At 35.4% G+C, this 16,868-nt stretch overlaps 1 protein-coding gene across 1 annotated transcript; it reads right to left on the bottom strand.

Annotated features, from left to right (window-relative positions):
- Positions 1-1,474: 1,474 nt before the first annotated feature.
- LOC101399889 (protein kish-A-like) lies at positions 1,475-15,726 on the bottom strand. Its single transcript, XM_004423718.3, has 3 exons — positions 15,705-15,726; positions 4,778-4,913; positions 1,475-1,776 (listed from the first exon to the last, which is right to left on the bottom strand). The coding sequence occupies exons 1-3, from the start codon at positions 15,724-15,726 to the stop codon at positions 1,554-1,556; spliced, it is 381 nt and encodes a 126-aa protein (XP_004423775.1). The 3' UTR covers positions 1,475-1,553.
- Positions 15,727-16,868: the final 1,142 nt, after the last annotated feature.

The raw sequence follows: 16,868 nt of genomic DNA, 5'->3' as shown, positions 1-16,868 counted from the left end.
CCAAAATATATAAAGAACTCATGCATCTGAACAACAAAAACATTACCAACCCAATTAAAAAATGGGCAAAAGACCTGAACAGACATTTCTCCAAAGAAGATATACAGATGGCCAACAGAGACATGAAAAGATGTTCAAAATCATTAACTATCAGGGAAATGCAAATCAAAACTACAATGTGATATCACCTCACTCGTCAGAATGGCTATAATTAACAAGACAGGAAACAACATATGTTGGAGAGGATGTGGTGAGAAGGGAACTCTCATACACTGCTGGTGGGAGTGCAAACTGGTGCAGCCACTATGGAAAACAGTATGGAGATTCCTCAGAAAATCAAGGGTAGAACTACCATATGATCCAGCTATTCCACTGCTGGGTATTTATCCAAAGAACTTGAAAACACCAATACGTAATGATACATGCACCCTTGTGTTCATTGCAGCGTTATTCACAATAGCCACGACTTGGAAGCAACCTAAGTGCCCATCAAGGGACAAATGGATAAAGAAGACGTGGTATATATACACAATGGAATACTACTCAGCCATAAGAAACGATGAAATCCAGCCGTTTGTGACAACATGGATGGACATTGAGGGTATTATGCAAAGTGAAATAAGTCAGAGGGAGAAGGTCAAATACCGTATGATTTCCTTCATTAAGTAGTAGATAATAACAACAATAAACAAACACATAGAGACAGAGATTGGATTGGTGGTTACCAGAGGGGAAGGGGGGAGGGAGGAGAGTGAAAGGGATAATTCGGCACATGTGTGTGGTGATGGGTTGTAATTAGTATTTGGGTGGTGAACATGATGTAATCTATGCAGAATTAGAAGTATAATGATGTACACCTGAAATTTATACAATGTTATAAACCAATGTTACTGCAATAAACAAAAACAAAAAAACAAAAAACCAAAAAAAAAAACAAAAAAAAAGGAAAGAACTTTCCATAGTTGAGGTTTAGTTGTCCCATCCATAAAATTAAGAGATTGCGTTAAAATTCTAAGTCACTCCTATCCTCTACATTCTCTTTTCTAGAATTTTCCCTTAGATTATTTAAGTAAAATATGGCCCTGGAGAGGAATAGCATTTGCAGGAACTCAGTAGCTAAGACAGGCTGCATAAATTTGCACAAATTTCTTTTTTTTTTCTCATTCTATAAAGATATATCATTTCCAAATCACAGTGAAAGGAACTCAAGTAATTTACCAATTTTGTTCTCTACTATGTACCTTAGAGATAGTTCACTAAAAACTGGTATCTGACATAACAGAAGGACATTTGCAGAATGTAATATTGTAGTGACAGTACTGAGGCTGATTGCTACAGACATATTAAACTCTTTGAGTAGTAAATGGTTACATCCTAATTATTTATATAGAACATTGGTCCAATAACAGAAATAGAGAACAGCAGCTGGAAATTTATCTCATTCAGTGTTCACAGATAAATGGGTTAACCCTTCTTTCCATTATTTTCTGCAGCTAAGTCCTTTTTTTTCATACTGAAATCTGATGACAATAAAATTCTGGCATTTTCCCAAGCTACTGTATGAAGAGGATGCTGAAGGCCATCACTATGCAGCATATTGCAACATAAGGACTCTTCCATTCACCAATTCTGGCACACTTCCAAAATATACCCAACAATCCAGTTTTATTTCTGTCCAGGAGGCTGGGTGCCAAGGATTGGACATAAGCACAGGCACATATAAGCAGCAAGATCACAGTCAACAGACTCTGAAAATTGAAAATGGCAGACAGTGAGCTTGGACAAATTTCTTAATCTCTCAGTCCCTCAGTTTCCTTACCTGAAGATAAAAATAGTAGCAACTTCATAGAGTTATTGGGAAGTTTAAAGAGTTATATAATGCTAACTCAGGAATGTTGGAGGATAATAAAACTTTCAGAATAACAGTGACAGAAATTTTCATCATGTTGCTGTGGTGGTAATTCCTCCCTGCTCCGCCACTCTGATCCGTGTCTATTTTCTCTGCCTTGCTCTGTGCCTGGAAGGAATGATTCCAACGAACTTCATCAGTTAGGTCTCCTTGTCAGTTGCTTACTGTTTGGTTCAGCCAGTGGGAGACACTAGATCAGAAAGTGAGAGGAGAGAGAGAACAGAAGCGTCTCCTGGTCTGCTCCCTGGTGCCATGTGTCTACCACTTGACTATAATTTCTACCAGATGGCCCTTTCATCAAGGTTTCGGCTCTCACTGGGTGGAATAACACTTTGTTGTCCTCTTGACACATCAGCCTTAAAAATAGTAAGTAAGATTCTCACTCTTGTTAGTCTTGGGTGATGCAATATCCCTTGGTTATTCCCTGAAACCTACAAAATCCTTCACCGAATTCTCTTCATTTGAACCATGTGAATTTTGTTTTCTGTCTGGATCCTGACTATTTAGTAGCTATACTGAATTTGTCAGAAGTTTTTTTAAGCAGTTTTCTCAGAGAATATACTAAGACAATTTGTCCTTTTCATCAGATTAGAAACAAAAGTTCTGGCTTGATGAGTAGAATTTAAAGAAGAAAATATTAAGAAAACATTAGGAGAAATTAGGAAAAGATTTTTAGAAATAAGTAGAGTGAAGATCCAAAAAATATCCTCATGCTATACATTAAGTGCAAACATGGTGATGATATGGAAATGTGTATATAGGTATTAATTTGAAAGCAGAGTGATTATGCTGGAGATGAAGAAAATAGCTATCTTCTATGCCTATAAGTGCCTATAAGCATCAGCTGGACATTTTTATTTATTTATTTGCGAGGAAGATTGGCCCTGAGCTAACATCTGCCAATCCTCCTCTTTTATTTTTGCTGATGAAGACTGGCCCTGGGCTAACATCCATGCTCATCTTCCTCCACTTTATATGGGACACCGCCACAGCATGGCTTGACAAGTGGTGCGTTGGTGCACACCCAGGATCCGAACCGGTGAACCACGGGCTGCAGCAGCCAAGCGTGTGCACTTAACTACTTGCACCACCAGGCCAGCCCCAGCTGGACATTTTAAATACATTATCTGATTTAATGTACACCACAACTTGCCTCCTACGTAGGTGCTCTTTCCAACACACCACACAGCCTCTTATAGTTCATTCTGGACACCTTAAGTATCAGGAATCTGGTGAATATACAATCTTGAAAGAATCAAGAAAGGGCAGAGAAGGCAAGTGTCTTGGAACAATGATAAAATGTGAAAATTATGGAAAACAGATACATTATAGTCCTTTTAGTTTACCTTAATATCAAATTGACTTTTACCAGCTGGATAAAAATGAACATCTGGGCCTTTAAAGCCATACATATTTCTCAAAGCAAAATCAAACAGTACCTCCTTGTTTTTCTTATTGCAATTTAATTTATTTCTATTTTATTTCATATAATTATTTGAATATTTATCTCTCTTTCTCCAGTTAAAGTTGATTCCTGCACATCATGAACTATAGTTTGTCTAACTTTTTATCTCTAAAAAACTTGCCTCACCCATAGTAGGTTTTTAAATTAATGAAAAAGTTAATAAATAAATAATTGCAGGTACAATTCTGCTGGTTAAAATTGATCCATTAATCAACACTAGCCAGGTACCCTTTTTAAATCAGCTACACATTATCTTAAATATACTACCTGATAGACTGAGATTTACCAAATTCATTTAACTCTGAATACTCTGGCATGTTAATGGGGCACCAAAGGCATATGTTTAGATTGAAGTGGACAAAATAGCAATAATAATAATAACCCCACAAATCAATTCCTTCTGTTGGGCACTGATTCATTGTGAATGAATGTCTTGGGGTATACAAGTTTAATTTATTTTAAACATCAAATGATATAAAATACCTAGAACATCACAATTGTATGCATAATACATACCCTGGGTCTCAGTTGGTAGGTAATGACGGGGCATCAAAATACAAATGCAACCTTATGCATTCACACAACATCATATGCTCCTTCCTACAACTTCCTGGACTTCTCAGATCTGGCACACTGTTTCTTAAAGCCTAATATCACATAGAGATGAGAAAAATATTGAAATGCATTCGTCATTTTCTTACATAGCATTAAATATTAATTTGCATAAACTCTAGAAGAAATTATTTTATATGTGTGTATATATGTGTGTGTATTTGCCACTGATGCTTGGAATATAATGTATTTTGGAAAACACGCTCTTTCTAAAATAGCCACCTTAAATATCTGACCAATGCCATGTTTTAATCGGGACAGTAAATTCTGTACAAGTCTAATATTCAAAATTTTTCACAATAAAGACATAATTTTAGTTTGGTGAGAATAGTTTGTACGGAATCTATTCAAATGTCAGTTATTTACCATATCCTTCTCCCAAAAAAGGATATAATGTAGAAATTTTCATTAACACCCTTTTACTTCACATAACAGTAATCGGTCACTAAGTCCTGTCGATTCTATTTCTGAAATTGCTTCTGCATCTCTTCCCCTTACCATTTCCCAATTCCTGTGGCCATTTTAATTTCCTTCGATTTCCCTTAGTCCTGACCTTCATTTCCTTCTAATGTGGTCACCCACCGCAGAATCCCCTATCAGATAGCCTGCCCCTAAGCTCCACCCTCTCCCATTCAGCCTCCATACTCCAGTCTGAGTTATCTTTCTAAAATATAAATTGGTTGTTCCAAAATTTATCCTAAAGGCCTTTGCTTTTCACCTTTCTTAGGGAAAATTAAGTTCAATTTTGTGAACAATTAATTTAAGGTTGTTAACACCTGACTACTGCTGACCTTTCCAATCTAATCTTGGCTGATTCCCTGTCGCCTATTTCTACCATATACTCACAGGCACCCGTAGGATCCATAATCTTGCCATATGACTTCCAAATCCATGCCTCTGACCACGTTGTTTCTTCTACCAAGTGCCCTATAAAGAGTTAATGAAGGAAGTTAATATCACTTCCTTCATGGAATACTTATTGACATTCCCCAACATGGTACAAATTTTCAAGCTCCCATACATACGTTTTAAATACATATACTTCCTGCACTATTATCCTGTAACTGGTGATATGTTTCCCTTTTCCTGGATAAGGGGCTCCTAGAACAGGGACTGTTTTGTTTACAACTCTATCTCCAGAACATAACATATAGCCCATCACACAGTAGAAGTACAGAACATTGATGACTTGCTAGTGAAACTACTCATTCAAAGCCAACACAATCATAAAAATTCCATTAAATTATCTGTCTTAAATTGCCTTTCAGAATTTATTACTATTAATCAATATTTTTTTCTTGGAATGCTTTTTTTCCCCTTGGAATAGTGACAATACACTATTTTAAAGAATCATATCTTTTGGACAACTTTTTATAGTCATTTTCTTGATGTTTTTCATTTCCACTGATTACATGAAGCCATAATCCAATTTTACCCTTCCCTTTCCTCTTCTAGCTTTACAGACTCTCCCTGGGCAATCTCATCCAAGCTCATTGTTTCATTAAGCATCTCTTTTCAGATAAACTCCAAATCCATTAATCCATCTCTGGTCTTCCTACTGTGTCTGACTTAATTTCACATCACTTCCTGGTTGATTATTAAGGTGATCAAACAACATTTTAAAAAAGAAAAATGTATCTGACTTCAAACTTTATCTGTCATTGGAATCAACATCATTCCCATCTGAGAGAGAAAAAAATAAAACTTTAGAATCAACATTGGTCACTTCCTCTCCCTCATGTCTCACTCCCATTTTATTCTTAATTTATTGTTGTCTCTACCTTTGAAATGCCCCTGACATATGTTTCCATATTTTCATTCTCAAAAAACTCTGCCTGGCTTCAGACTCACATTATGCTTCAACTGAAATATAAAAAGTTAAGATATTCTTTATCTCCTAGTCTCACTCCATTCTCCAATGTTAATTTTGGGTTCATCTTCAGGATCTCTGTCTATATGAAGATATACATATATTTCATAACTTTTTTACAACAAAGTTTAGACTCTATGTATATGAAGATAATGTGTGTATTATCTTACTTGCTTTCTTTTTAACTAATGTATATCTTACGAGTATACCTTGGAGAATTTGCATAACAATAAACATTTACAGACAATTGCAATGAAAATTAAATTAGCTAGAATGTATAAAGTGTACATCACAGTGCTTAACAAAAATATCATATTGCTTGTTTCCTTGGTTATCTCTTTAGCATGACATACAAAGTATTCACAGCCTGTGCTTCATCTATATTTCCACCTTTTCTCTGATACTTGTTGAGATTAAGTATAAATTTTTTTTCTAAGTCTTACTTGTAGCATGAATCCATTGATTTCATTTAACTTTTTTCTCCAGGCAAGCAGTGGGATCCAATTAATTGAGATAACTCAGTATAAGTTCTAATAAAAAAGCATGCCTCCATTTATACAGTAAGAAACTTGTACCGCGTACACTCGGAAACACACTCTATTGTCATTTTCTTTTTCCCCTCAGATTCACTGAGGTATAATTGACTAGTAAAATTGTATATATTTAAGGTGTGCAATGTGATGATTTGATATATGTGCATATTGTGAAATGATTACCACGATCAAGTTAATTAACACATTCATCACCTCACATAGTTACCATTTTGGGGAGTGTGTGTGGTAAGAACACTTAAGATCTACTTTCTTAGCAAATTTCAAGTGTATACTACAGTATTATTAACTATAGGCACCATGCTATGCATGGGGCACATGTATGCGTGTTCTGATCCCCAGAACTTATTCATCTTATAGCTGAAAGTTTGAACCCTTTGATGGAATCTCCCCGTTTCCCCCACCCCTTACCCTCTGGCAACTGTCATTCTACTCTCTGCTTTTATGAGTTTGACTTTTTTAGATTCCACATATAAGTAAGATTAAGCAGCATTTGTCTTTTTCTGTCTGGCTTATTTTACTTAGCATAATGCCCTCCAGGTTCATCCACGTTGTTGCAAATAGAAGGATTTCCTTCTTTTTATGACTGAATAGTATTCCATTGCATATATATATACAGCACATTTTCTTTGTCTATTCTTCTGTTGATGGACACTTGGGTTTTTTCCATATGTTGGCTATTTAAATAATGGTGTAATGAACACAGGAATGCAAATATCTCTTCAAGACCCTGTCATTTCATTTCCTTTGAATATAATACCCAGCTGCATTCTAGAAGTAGGGGCAACAGGCTCGGAAAAGGAGTGTCAAGACCTAGTGAATCCAAGCTTTTGTCATGTTGCTGGGTAAACTCCAGCATATCTTTATTCTTTAAGATTATGTTTATTACTGATAACAACAAGGAGGATAATTCATTCATTCAACTGACACTATTGAACACATATTGTGGGCCAAACACTACGAAAGATACAGGAGATATAAAAATATCTTCTTGTGGAGCATACAGTCTATATTTTAAATTGCACATTGCAGTCAATATATTAAATAAAAAGAATGCATTTTATTGTGTAGCATGTATGGATCTCAGTGGACCCACTCATACCTGTGAGAAATATGTCAATGTCTATTCTACGATGGGAAAAACAAGATATGTGTATCTCTTTCTAGCCTAGAAAAATTCTTTTCATGTTTTTACCTGTTATTTCTGTGTCCCTGATTAATCTTCATTTTCCCTCCACTCTTTAACCTATGTTCTTTTTTTTTTTTTTTAATTTTTTTTATTTATTTTTTCCCCCAAAGCCCCAGCAGACAGCTGTAGGTCATAGCTGTATATCCCTCTAGTTGCTGTATGTGGGACGCGGCCTCAGCATGGCCGGAGAAGCGGTGCATTGGTGCGCCCCCCGGGGATCCGAACCCGGGCCGCCAGCAGTGGAGCGCGTGCACTTAACCGCTAAGCCGGCCCAACCTCCCATGTTCTGTTTGGTGGTTGTTTGATTTTTAAAATTTTCTTTAGTTGGGGCTTCTAGAAATTAATAATATTAAAGAATTAAGGAATTGCTAGCTACTCACACAAACCCTATCCCCAAAGGCATTAAAGACAAAGTCACTGTCTGCTTAAATGGGCGAGGGGGAACCTGGGAGAAGCAGAGTGTTGGGATTAAAGAGTATATAAAAGGAGAGTAAATATGTTTGTATTGTTAGCGATCCCAGGAAGTATTCCATGTTTGGGGGGCCTTGGGGTCTCCAAGCAAATGCCATCTTGTAAAATCTTTTCTTACTATGGATACACAATTGTCCCTGTAATTAGTTGAAGATTGTAAACCTTAAATCATGAGTAATTTTATGCCATATTTTAATGTGGTGACTTGATTTTTTTTTCACAAGTGCCATTTGAATTAAGAGAGTGTATTTGCTTTTAAGCTGTATAATTTTAAAGAATTACTATGACATAGAGTTACTGTCACATAAAGGTTCAGATAAGAGGCATAAAATAAATGAAGAATCCTCTCGTCCTCTCTCCGGGACACTGAGATTATATACATCATCAAATATCCTTTTATTTTCATGTCAGCTGGAACCTATCCTGACCAGATGAGGAAACCCCAGTACTCCTCTGGGTCCTAGATGCTCAAATGATGTCTGCCCCTCTCTTTACCAGCATCCTGTGTCATATGCAGGGTCTAGAGTGGTGAGGAGTGCTAGTAGCCCTTCCTCTCCTCTAGGCACAGGATCCTTTCCTTTGTCCCCAACTGGGTCTCAGTGTGAGGAGGCATATGCAGAAGGTGGCATTAAAACGCTGAGATTTTCTTGTTCTCAAAGATGTTGTGTCTCTGTTCTCTAGCTAAGGGCCAACCCAGAGGGAAAGAACCTGCTATTAGTTCCAATTTTTAATTAGGAAATGAATTTTTAATCACACCAAATCAATCAACATCTCAATATTTTCTCAGCTACAATTAATTAATTTAAATTGTGATATGTCCTACAAGGAAAAGAATAAGTACAAGGTACTATGAAATTCTGTAACAAAGAGATTTAAGCAAGTCTTGTTGGATTAAGGAAGGCTTCTCTGAAAAATACTGCTTAAGATTGAAATTAAGGTACTCTCATGTTCCAATTATAGACAGGTAAACCACACAGTATAAAAAGGAAAATTCCATAAATCTGGAACTAGTGTTAAGATCTCATTTTCTTGCATCTCCTTTCCCTACACTGTGCAAAAGTCATACTGAACTACTCCTGTCACTCAAGCCTGAAGCCTCACGTACTGTAAGAGTTCTTTCACATTATATTAATTTTTTTTCCATGTTTGTTAATGAACTAACATGCAAAGTTCACACCATCAGGAACCAGATTGTTTCCTTACTCATTTACAAATGCTAGAACTTTATATTTGATGCATAATACATAGTAAATTCTCAATAAATATCTACTTAATATGTCATTGAATATCACTTGGCTGATTTTTAAGTTACATGGTACTCTATTGTATCTATTCATCATTATAATTTATATAGTATATTTTTCATAATCCAAAATTACAGTGATCAGCTACATAGTGATCACCATAAAGAATTACCTGACAATCATCTACTCAAAATAATACTTCTCTATCCAGAACATATGATCTTTAACCAATTATTTATCAGTATTCTAATTAATTATAATTATATTATCATAAGTTGTCAAAATAAAAAATATTAAATAAAAAAGCATAAAGATTCAGCCATATTTTTTCAGATCTTCTGGCACATTTTGTGGCCTGCATATGAATTACTTTTTAAATTTCTCAGTTATATCAGTCAGAAAATATCATGTGTGACTGGTAGATTTTAATTTTAGTACTACCTTAAACCTACTCTAGAATCCATTCATATTTAAATCATTGTAACTGTCGATTGATGCTTTTAGTATGCAACAGAGACTTGAAATCATTTGAAAATTTCCTCTTTACTATGCACTATATAGTGTTGATAGATTCATTGGTGCTCATGAATATAAGATCTTCCTAATAATTAAAAACTCTGTATATCATGGTAAAGCATATTTCTTTTAAAAATCCTCTTTGGAAGTATTAAAAAGATACACATCTTAAAAAATTCTAATAAATGCTACTTTTCTACTTATGTGGAATAATTTCTAGTGATTAATTCTTTTCAAAACACAAATAATCATCAAAATTTTGTCTCTTAGTATAATTGTACAGATCTACATCTGTGATGCTCTTGCAAGTAATTCAATACTATCATAAAGTAACTTTGGAATGGGCTGATGATTTGCTCCCAGTAGGAATTCTGGGATCTGGAATTCAACCTCAGATCTAGCCTAAGGCCCTAGATTGTCATGTCTCCCTGTAGACTAGATTCCCTCTAGACTTCACTGATACCTCCCCTTAGCCCTTCACTGAGGCCTTTTCAGATTGCATTTCCTGTCCCATCAATTATGTCTTTACTGATTATTAAAATTCCTTGTCACTGGTCTAAATCAATCTATATATGTTGAGCTGTTCCCTGTTATCAAACTATCTTATAATGAGAAATTGTAGATAGCTGACAAAGAGGATGAGGGGAAAGAGGAACTAGCAAAGTGCCAGGAAGCAGTGAATTTATGAGGTTTTGAATGTTGAACAATAATTCTGCATAATTTTCTCCATTGCACTTCACTAATAGTATTTTTAAATTCATCTTTCTTGCACCATGTTTGAAGGAGCTTAAATTGTCTTTCTGCCTCTAGACTCATATTTTCTAATCAAATTTCACTTAACTGTCAAAATGATCTTTCTAATTAGCAATTCTGCCCTTGTCACATTTTTTAAAATCCTTTGATGGCTCTTATTTTTTCAAACAAATGCCAGATTGTTGATACGACAAATAGCCTCCTCAATGAGCTTGCCTAAACTCTTCTTTCCTCATGGCCTACTACTGTTTCCCCACACTTTACTGTTTAGAAATTGAAAACTCCCTCCACATATCGTTTGATTACACCCTGAGGTGGGCTGTGTCCAGTTCCTGTTGGCTTCTACTGGCTCAGAAGAGCTGACTGGTAAATATTCAGAAATGTTGCCATAATTATTAAATAATTTGGCAGCTTGAAATTAGCCGTGGTGGGAGGATACACTATGGAAAAAAGCAAATGCTGGAAAACAGGCCTTTTCCCCCCTCATATAGGCAGATGACCAGCTCTGTAAGCAGCTCATGTGTTTCATATCTCAATATTCTAAAGGTTGCTTGGATTTCCATGCCCTTCCACTTGGAAGCCTAAAGAATGGAGATAAAAATGGATGGCAGAGACAGGGCTGCAAGGCTAATCCTTTCTCAGTCTGTACAAATATGCTGAGTCAAGGTCCTGAGATGAAAAAAGTTAAAACTTTATACCAGAGATAAAAACAACTGCTATAATAGCAATGACAACAATAAAAATCCTTTGTGTTTGGTTTTATGTATATATATATATATTTTTTTTAACGTAAATTATTTTGCTGTTGTGTCAAAATTTAATCAAGTTTATCTGCAATGTAGCCCTTAGTCAATATTTCTAAATAAGATAATTGATTTGTGATTTGTACCTCATGCTATAATATTTACACAAAATAGTATTCAAAATGATACTCATACTTTATGCATCATTGATTAAAGCTATACTGAGTAAGACTAAAACATGATGGGTAATTCCCTCAGTCTTTGGAATTAAAAACTTATACTTGTGTTTCATATAGAAATTTCCAGATCTCTGTTGCAAAAGACATAATTTCCATCCAAAATATACTTATATGATGAATATTCATTGATCTCACCAAGGAGTTTTAGATTTGTGAATGTTTCACTTGGTCAGTGGGTCTGCAATTATTTTTTAACCCTCTTGTTAGGTGAAAAGATTTGAGCTAAGTGATTCAGGGTAACTTTTCTCCACTAGAGTAAATTATTGACAAAAAAGTGTTTGTGAAACACAGCATATCTCTAACGTAGAAGAATTTCAAAATTCTAGTATAGGGTAGAGTCTAAAGACATCCTAAATTTCAGAGCTAGAGAAAATTTTAAATAGTGCACATTGATTGCTTCATTAAATTGGAGAAATACTCTGGGTTTAAATGTTGCATATTTTAACCTCATGCTGTATTTAACACAGCAATAGTATACTTCATTATTTCTTTATCTGGTAAATGGATCCAGAAAACTACAACCTCTAAGCTTTTAACTTTTGCCCTTATTGACAATGTAGGTTACATGCAATACTTGTATTGACCTATCAGCTTACTGATACATGATAGATAGAGGGAAAAAGGAAGTAATAACTAAGAAAAAAATATCCAGATCTTTCAATGTTTATTTTCTATGCTGAATATCATAAGATATCTAGAACTTAAACTTGAAAAGTCCTATAACTCCTAAAGTCCACGTGGACCCCCCAAACTGCAGAGATTTTTAATCTTCCTACGGAATATAAATACAACTTTTTTTCTGAGGAAGATTCGCCCTGAGTTAACATCTGTGCCAATCTTCCTCTATCTTGCTTATGGGTCCCTGCCACAGCATGGCTGACGAGTTGTATAGGTCTGTGCTCAGGATCTGAACCCGTGAACCTGGACCGCTGAAGTGGAGAGCACAGAACTTTAACCACTTGGTCACAGGGCTGGCCCCTAAATAAAATTTTTATTGCTCTCCCAAAGATCATAACAAGCATCCTGGGCAATTCCTATCATCTGGTAATATACGACATGTCATGAGTGAGGGTAGAAATACATTGAAACTTTGCTATACATTTGTTTCTGGATGTGAATGGGCATCTAGGCATTGACTACAGTATACTATTTTGTCCTGTCAGGGAGACAATTTTTGAGAAAAATGGGCTTGATGGCTTTCTTGACACAGTGCCTCTTTGACTACCAAGATTTTGCAGATGCTACTCCCTCTTCCTAATATATCCTTCTTGCCCTATTTCCTTGTGATCTTTTCCAAATTTACCCATTTGACTGACTTAGAATTCATTAATATATTCTTGCATCAAATATGCATTAAGCACTTACTATGTACGAGGCATTCATCTAGGCACTAGGAATTCAGACAAAAAGCCCTGCCTTCAGGAAGCTTACATTCTAGTGGAGGAAATACATTAAAAATAATTAATTAAATGTGTGATAGAAAGAGATAATCATCATTTAAAGTTCAGTTTAGGCATAAGCTTCTCTGGAAAGCCTTCCTTGATCACCCCAGCCTGGTTCTGCTCCATTTCTAGATGCTCTCAGAGGATCCCATGCTTCCCTCCATTGAAGTGGCAGCTCCACGTTATTATCAACATCTTTTTATGTTTGTCTCTGACAGGTACCATATTTTCTCTATCTTTTTTCCTTTTTTTTTTTTAAAGATTTTATTTATTTTATTTTTTCCCCCCAAAGCCCCAGTAGATAGTTGTATGTCACAGCTGCACATCCTTCTAGTTGCTGTATGTGGGACTCGGCCTCAGGATGGACAGAGAAGTGGTGCCTCAATGCGCACCCGGGGTTCCGAACCCGGGCCACCAGCATTGCAGCGCGCGCACTTAACCACCAAGCCACAGGGCCGGCCCTCTCTATCTTTTTTCAAAGTGACTAGCCCGATTCCTGAGTCATAGTATGTATTATAAAAATAGATACAATTTACTGAGTCCTTTATTCATGTAGGATATTATTATAAGCCTTTTCCATGTAAAATCAGTTTTATTTTGTTGCGTAACAAACTACCACAGACTTTGTGGCTTATACACACACATGTATTATCTCACAGTTTCTGTAGATCAGAAGTCTGCACACAGCTTAACTGGGGTCCTCTGTTGAGGGTCTCACATGGCTGCAACCAAGGTGTCAGCAAGGCTGTGCTTTTATCTGGAGACTTGACCGGAAAAGAATCTTCTTCCAAACTCACTTGGGCTGTTGGCAGTATTCATTTCCTTGTAGCCATATGACTTAGGACCCTGGCTTCTTAGTGGCTGTTGGCTGGAATCTGCCCTCAGTTCCTAGAGGCCACTCACAGGTCCCTACCATGTGACTCCATATGCAGTTCACAACATTGCTGTTTGCTTCTTTAAGGCAACCAAGTGATTCTTTCTCTACAGTCTGACAAGACAAAAAAAAAAAGAGTCTCATATAAGGAAATGTAATCATGAGAGTGACATTCCATCATCTTTGCCATAATCTCCTGCTTAGAAACATGTCAGAGGTTCCTCTTATACTCAAGGGGAGAGGATTTCATAAGGGCATGACTTATTGGGGGCTGCTTTAGAATGTACCTGCCATACCATGTATTGTCTCATTTAATCCTCACAATTCTATAAGGCATGTGCTATTATTATGAAGTTAAAGAAGCCAAGGGCACCAATGAATAAAAAGTTAAGCCAAGTTTCAAGCCAGGCAGTACTACTCCTGAGTCCAAGCTTTTATCTTACATTACATTGACCCCACTAAGTACATGTCCACTGAATTTATGAATGAAGTAGTGAATGAACAGATGAATGGATTAATGTTGATATAGCTTTTCCCTTTAAGCATAGCATGTTGCTTAAACTAAGAATCTGAGAAAAGATAAGTTCTTTTGTCTCCTATGTCTATCGTGTGGAATGGAAAAAGGAATTTCCTAGGCTATTTAACCTTTACTTTATTTCATTTTTTATCCTTAATTTTGAGTTTTTGTAGCATTATATATTTCGATTCCATTATTTAAAATTCCTTATGGTACTAATCTGTTGTGAAGTCACTAGTAATTATTGGATAATATTGTATCATGTTATGTTATATTGATAGAATGATTTGTTTATTAATTCATTCATAGTACATCTTCCCTAAGAAGAATATAACTTCTAAGAGAAGAAGGTCTTACCTGTTTTTAACCACTATTGTATCCTGAGAGCTTATAAAATAGTAGGCACACAGTAGGTACTCAATAAATAACTTTGAATGACTTGAGTTAATCAAATAAAGTAACATACTAGAAAAATAACTTCCAATCTACTATCGTTTTTTTATTTTGCTCTAATATTATCATTGATGTTACTGTTTGTATTTTAAATACAAATCATCTGCAGAATAAAATAATGGAATTAATGCTCAAGCTTCATTTGGCTTTAATACACAATCAAACAAAAACGTATTTTGAATTTTTGGTTGTTGTTTAAACATCATAATCATTTAACTAAATTTTAAGTAGCTAGTGTTGGAAAGAATGTCTAACCTTGCCAAAACATAATCCACATAGATTTAAAGGAAAGTTGTGTTTTCCGATACGGGCTTAACTCAGAAGGTCTAACATATAAAGTGTTGCTCTGATCTCTGAAGACACACTCATTTCTATGATATATATCATATAATCAAACTACCTAAACTATTTTGGAAGCAAGATTCCAACAGCATTTTTCCCTTCTTTCATTTTCAGCTAGAAAATATCCAAATCATTTATCATGAGGTAGATCTCTCTTGTATGTTATAGCAATAAACTCACAGCTAACATATGGTGTTATTTAGCTGTGTAACAGAAAAGATTAATCAGCCGACAAAATGTCATTATAAAGGAAATATTTTAAACTGTGATTTTCTTTTTTCTCTCACTTATGGGCATCCAGCCAAATTCATCGGCAGCTGGCTTAAAGAACATGTGGAAATAAAAAAGCAAACTCTTAAATTATCAGTCGCATTTAATATATTCAGGATGCCACACTGGAGGTCCATTGCTTATGAAATGTAAATGTTTCCCTTTAATGAGAAATTACATTGTTGTTTTAATTGTGTGTGTATGAAGTGAATTTTGGAGGGTTCATTGAAAGGATTAACATTACCAGTGTTGTCAACAACAGCCATGTTCGTGCACTTACTATTGGCTACCTAAGACTTGTAGTAAAGGATTACATACCCCAGATTTTTCTGGAAAGAGAAGGTTTTAACCCATGAGTGGGAGGACTCATAGGAATGACCTTAATAAATGTTGTAGCTTCTTCTGAAGGAACACTTCAGCATTACTGAATTGCTTGATATGTTAGGACGATCCTATTATTAGGGCAAGGACCCACAAGCAGGAAAAGTAACACCTTATTAACAATAGGTATTATTACTTTTTCAATGTTATATAATTGCTGTAACAAATAAAAGAAAATTCATTTTAAGAGTTTTAAAAAATCATAGTAGCCTTTGATCAATTTTTAAAAAAATTTTAAATCAAGCATAAAAACAGTCATATAAAGATTGGAGATCCACTGCTGCTTTTGATATGCAGCCCTTATACTAAATAAAATATTGACAAGCACTGCATTATCTCATTTATTCCTCATAAGGTCCCCATTCACACCTTAAATTGAAGAAACTAACACTAATTGTGTGCTTAATTTTAGATAATGACTTTACTAATGAATCCTTTAATCATCCCAGGAGGCAGGCACTACTTATCCACAGGTCATGATTGTGAACAGAGATCTGTTTTATTTTAAAGCCTTTACTTCTCAAACTGACCAGCACTGTAGTTTTTGGACCAATTTAACATTTGTCTTATTTATATGTATCCTGGAGAGACTGTAGGTTTTCAGCAGTTTTCCAGAATCAATGAATGCTGCTCCCATTTTATGAGGGTCCCATCATGCCACAACTTATTTCTTCACTATGGTTGTAAATTTATGCATTTACATATTCACTTTATAAATCTAACAAAGAACACATTCCCATAACTTTCTCAAAACCTGCTGGATATGTGACACATTAATTTGGAATATATTTGTATAAATTAACATTCTAAGTATTCAAACTGAAATTCAGACTAGCTAGCAGTATGAACCCTACCTCATTTATATTTCCAGAGCATGAATTACATTTTTTTTCCTGAAATAGGACAACCCTTTCTTAATGAGTTCTACCTAAAAATAATGACTTAGATGTTAAACATGAAGTCACAGAGGTTGTTTACATTGGTAATTGTTCATAAAATTAGTATTCCCTTAGTTCTCAGGGATAGT

Source organism: Ceratotherium simum, chromosome 29, assembly GCF_057802395.1.
Source record: "Ceratotherium simum simum isolate JZ-2026a chromosome 29, ASM5780239v1, whole genome shotgun sequence".
In the NCBI taxonomy this organism is placed as follows: Eukaryota; Metazoa; Chordata; class Mammalia; order Perissodactyla; family Rhinocerotidae; genus Ceratotherium; species Ceratotherium simum.
The sequence above is the reverse complement of the archived record's forward strand: the minus strand, read 5'-3'. Positions and strand labels throughout refer to the sequence as shown.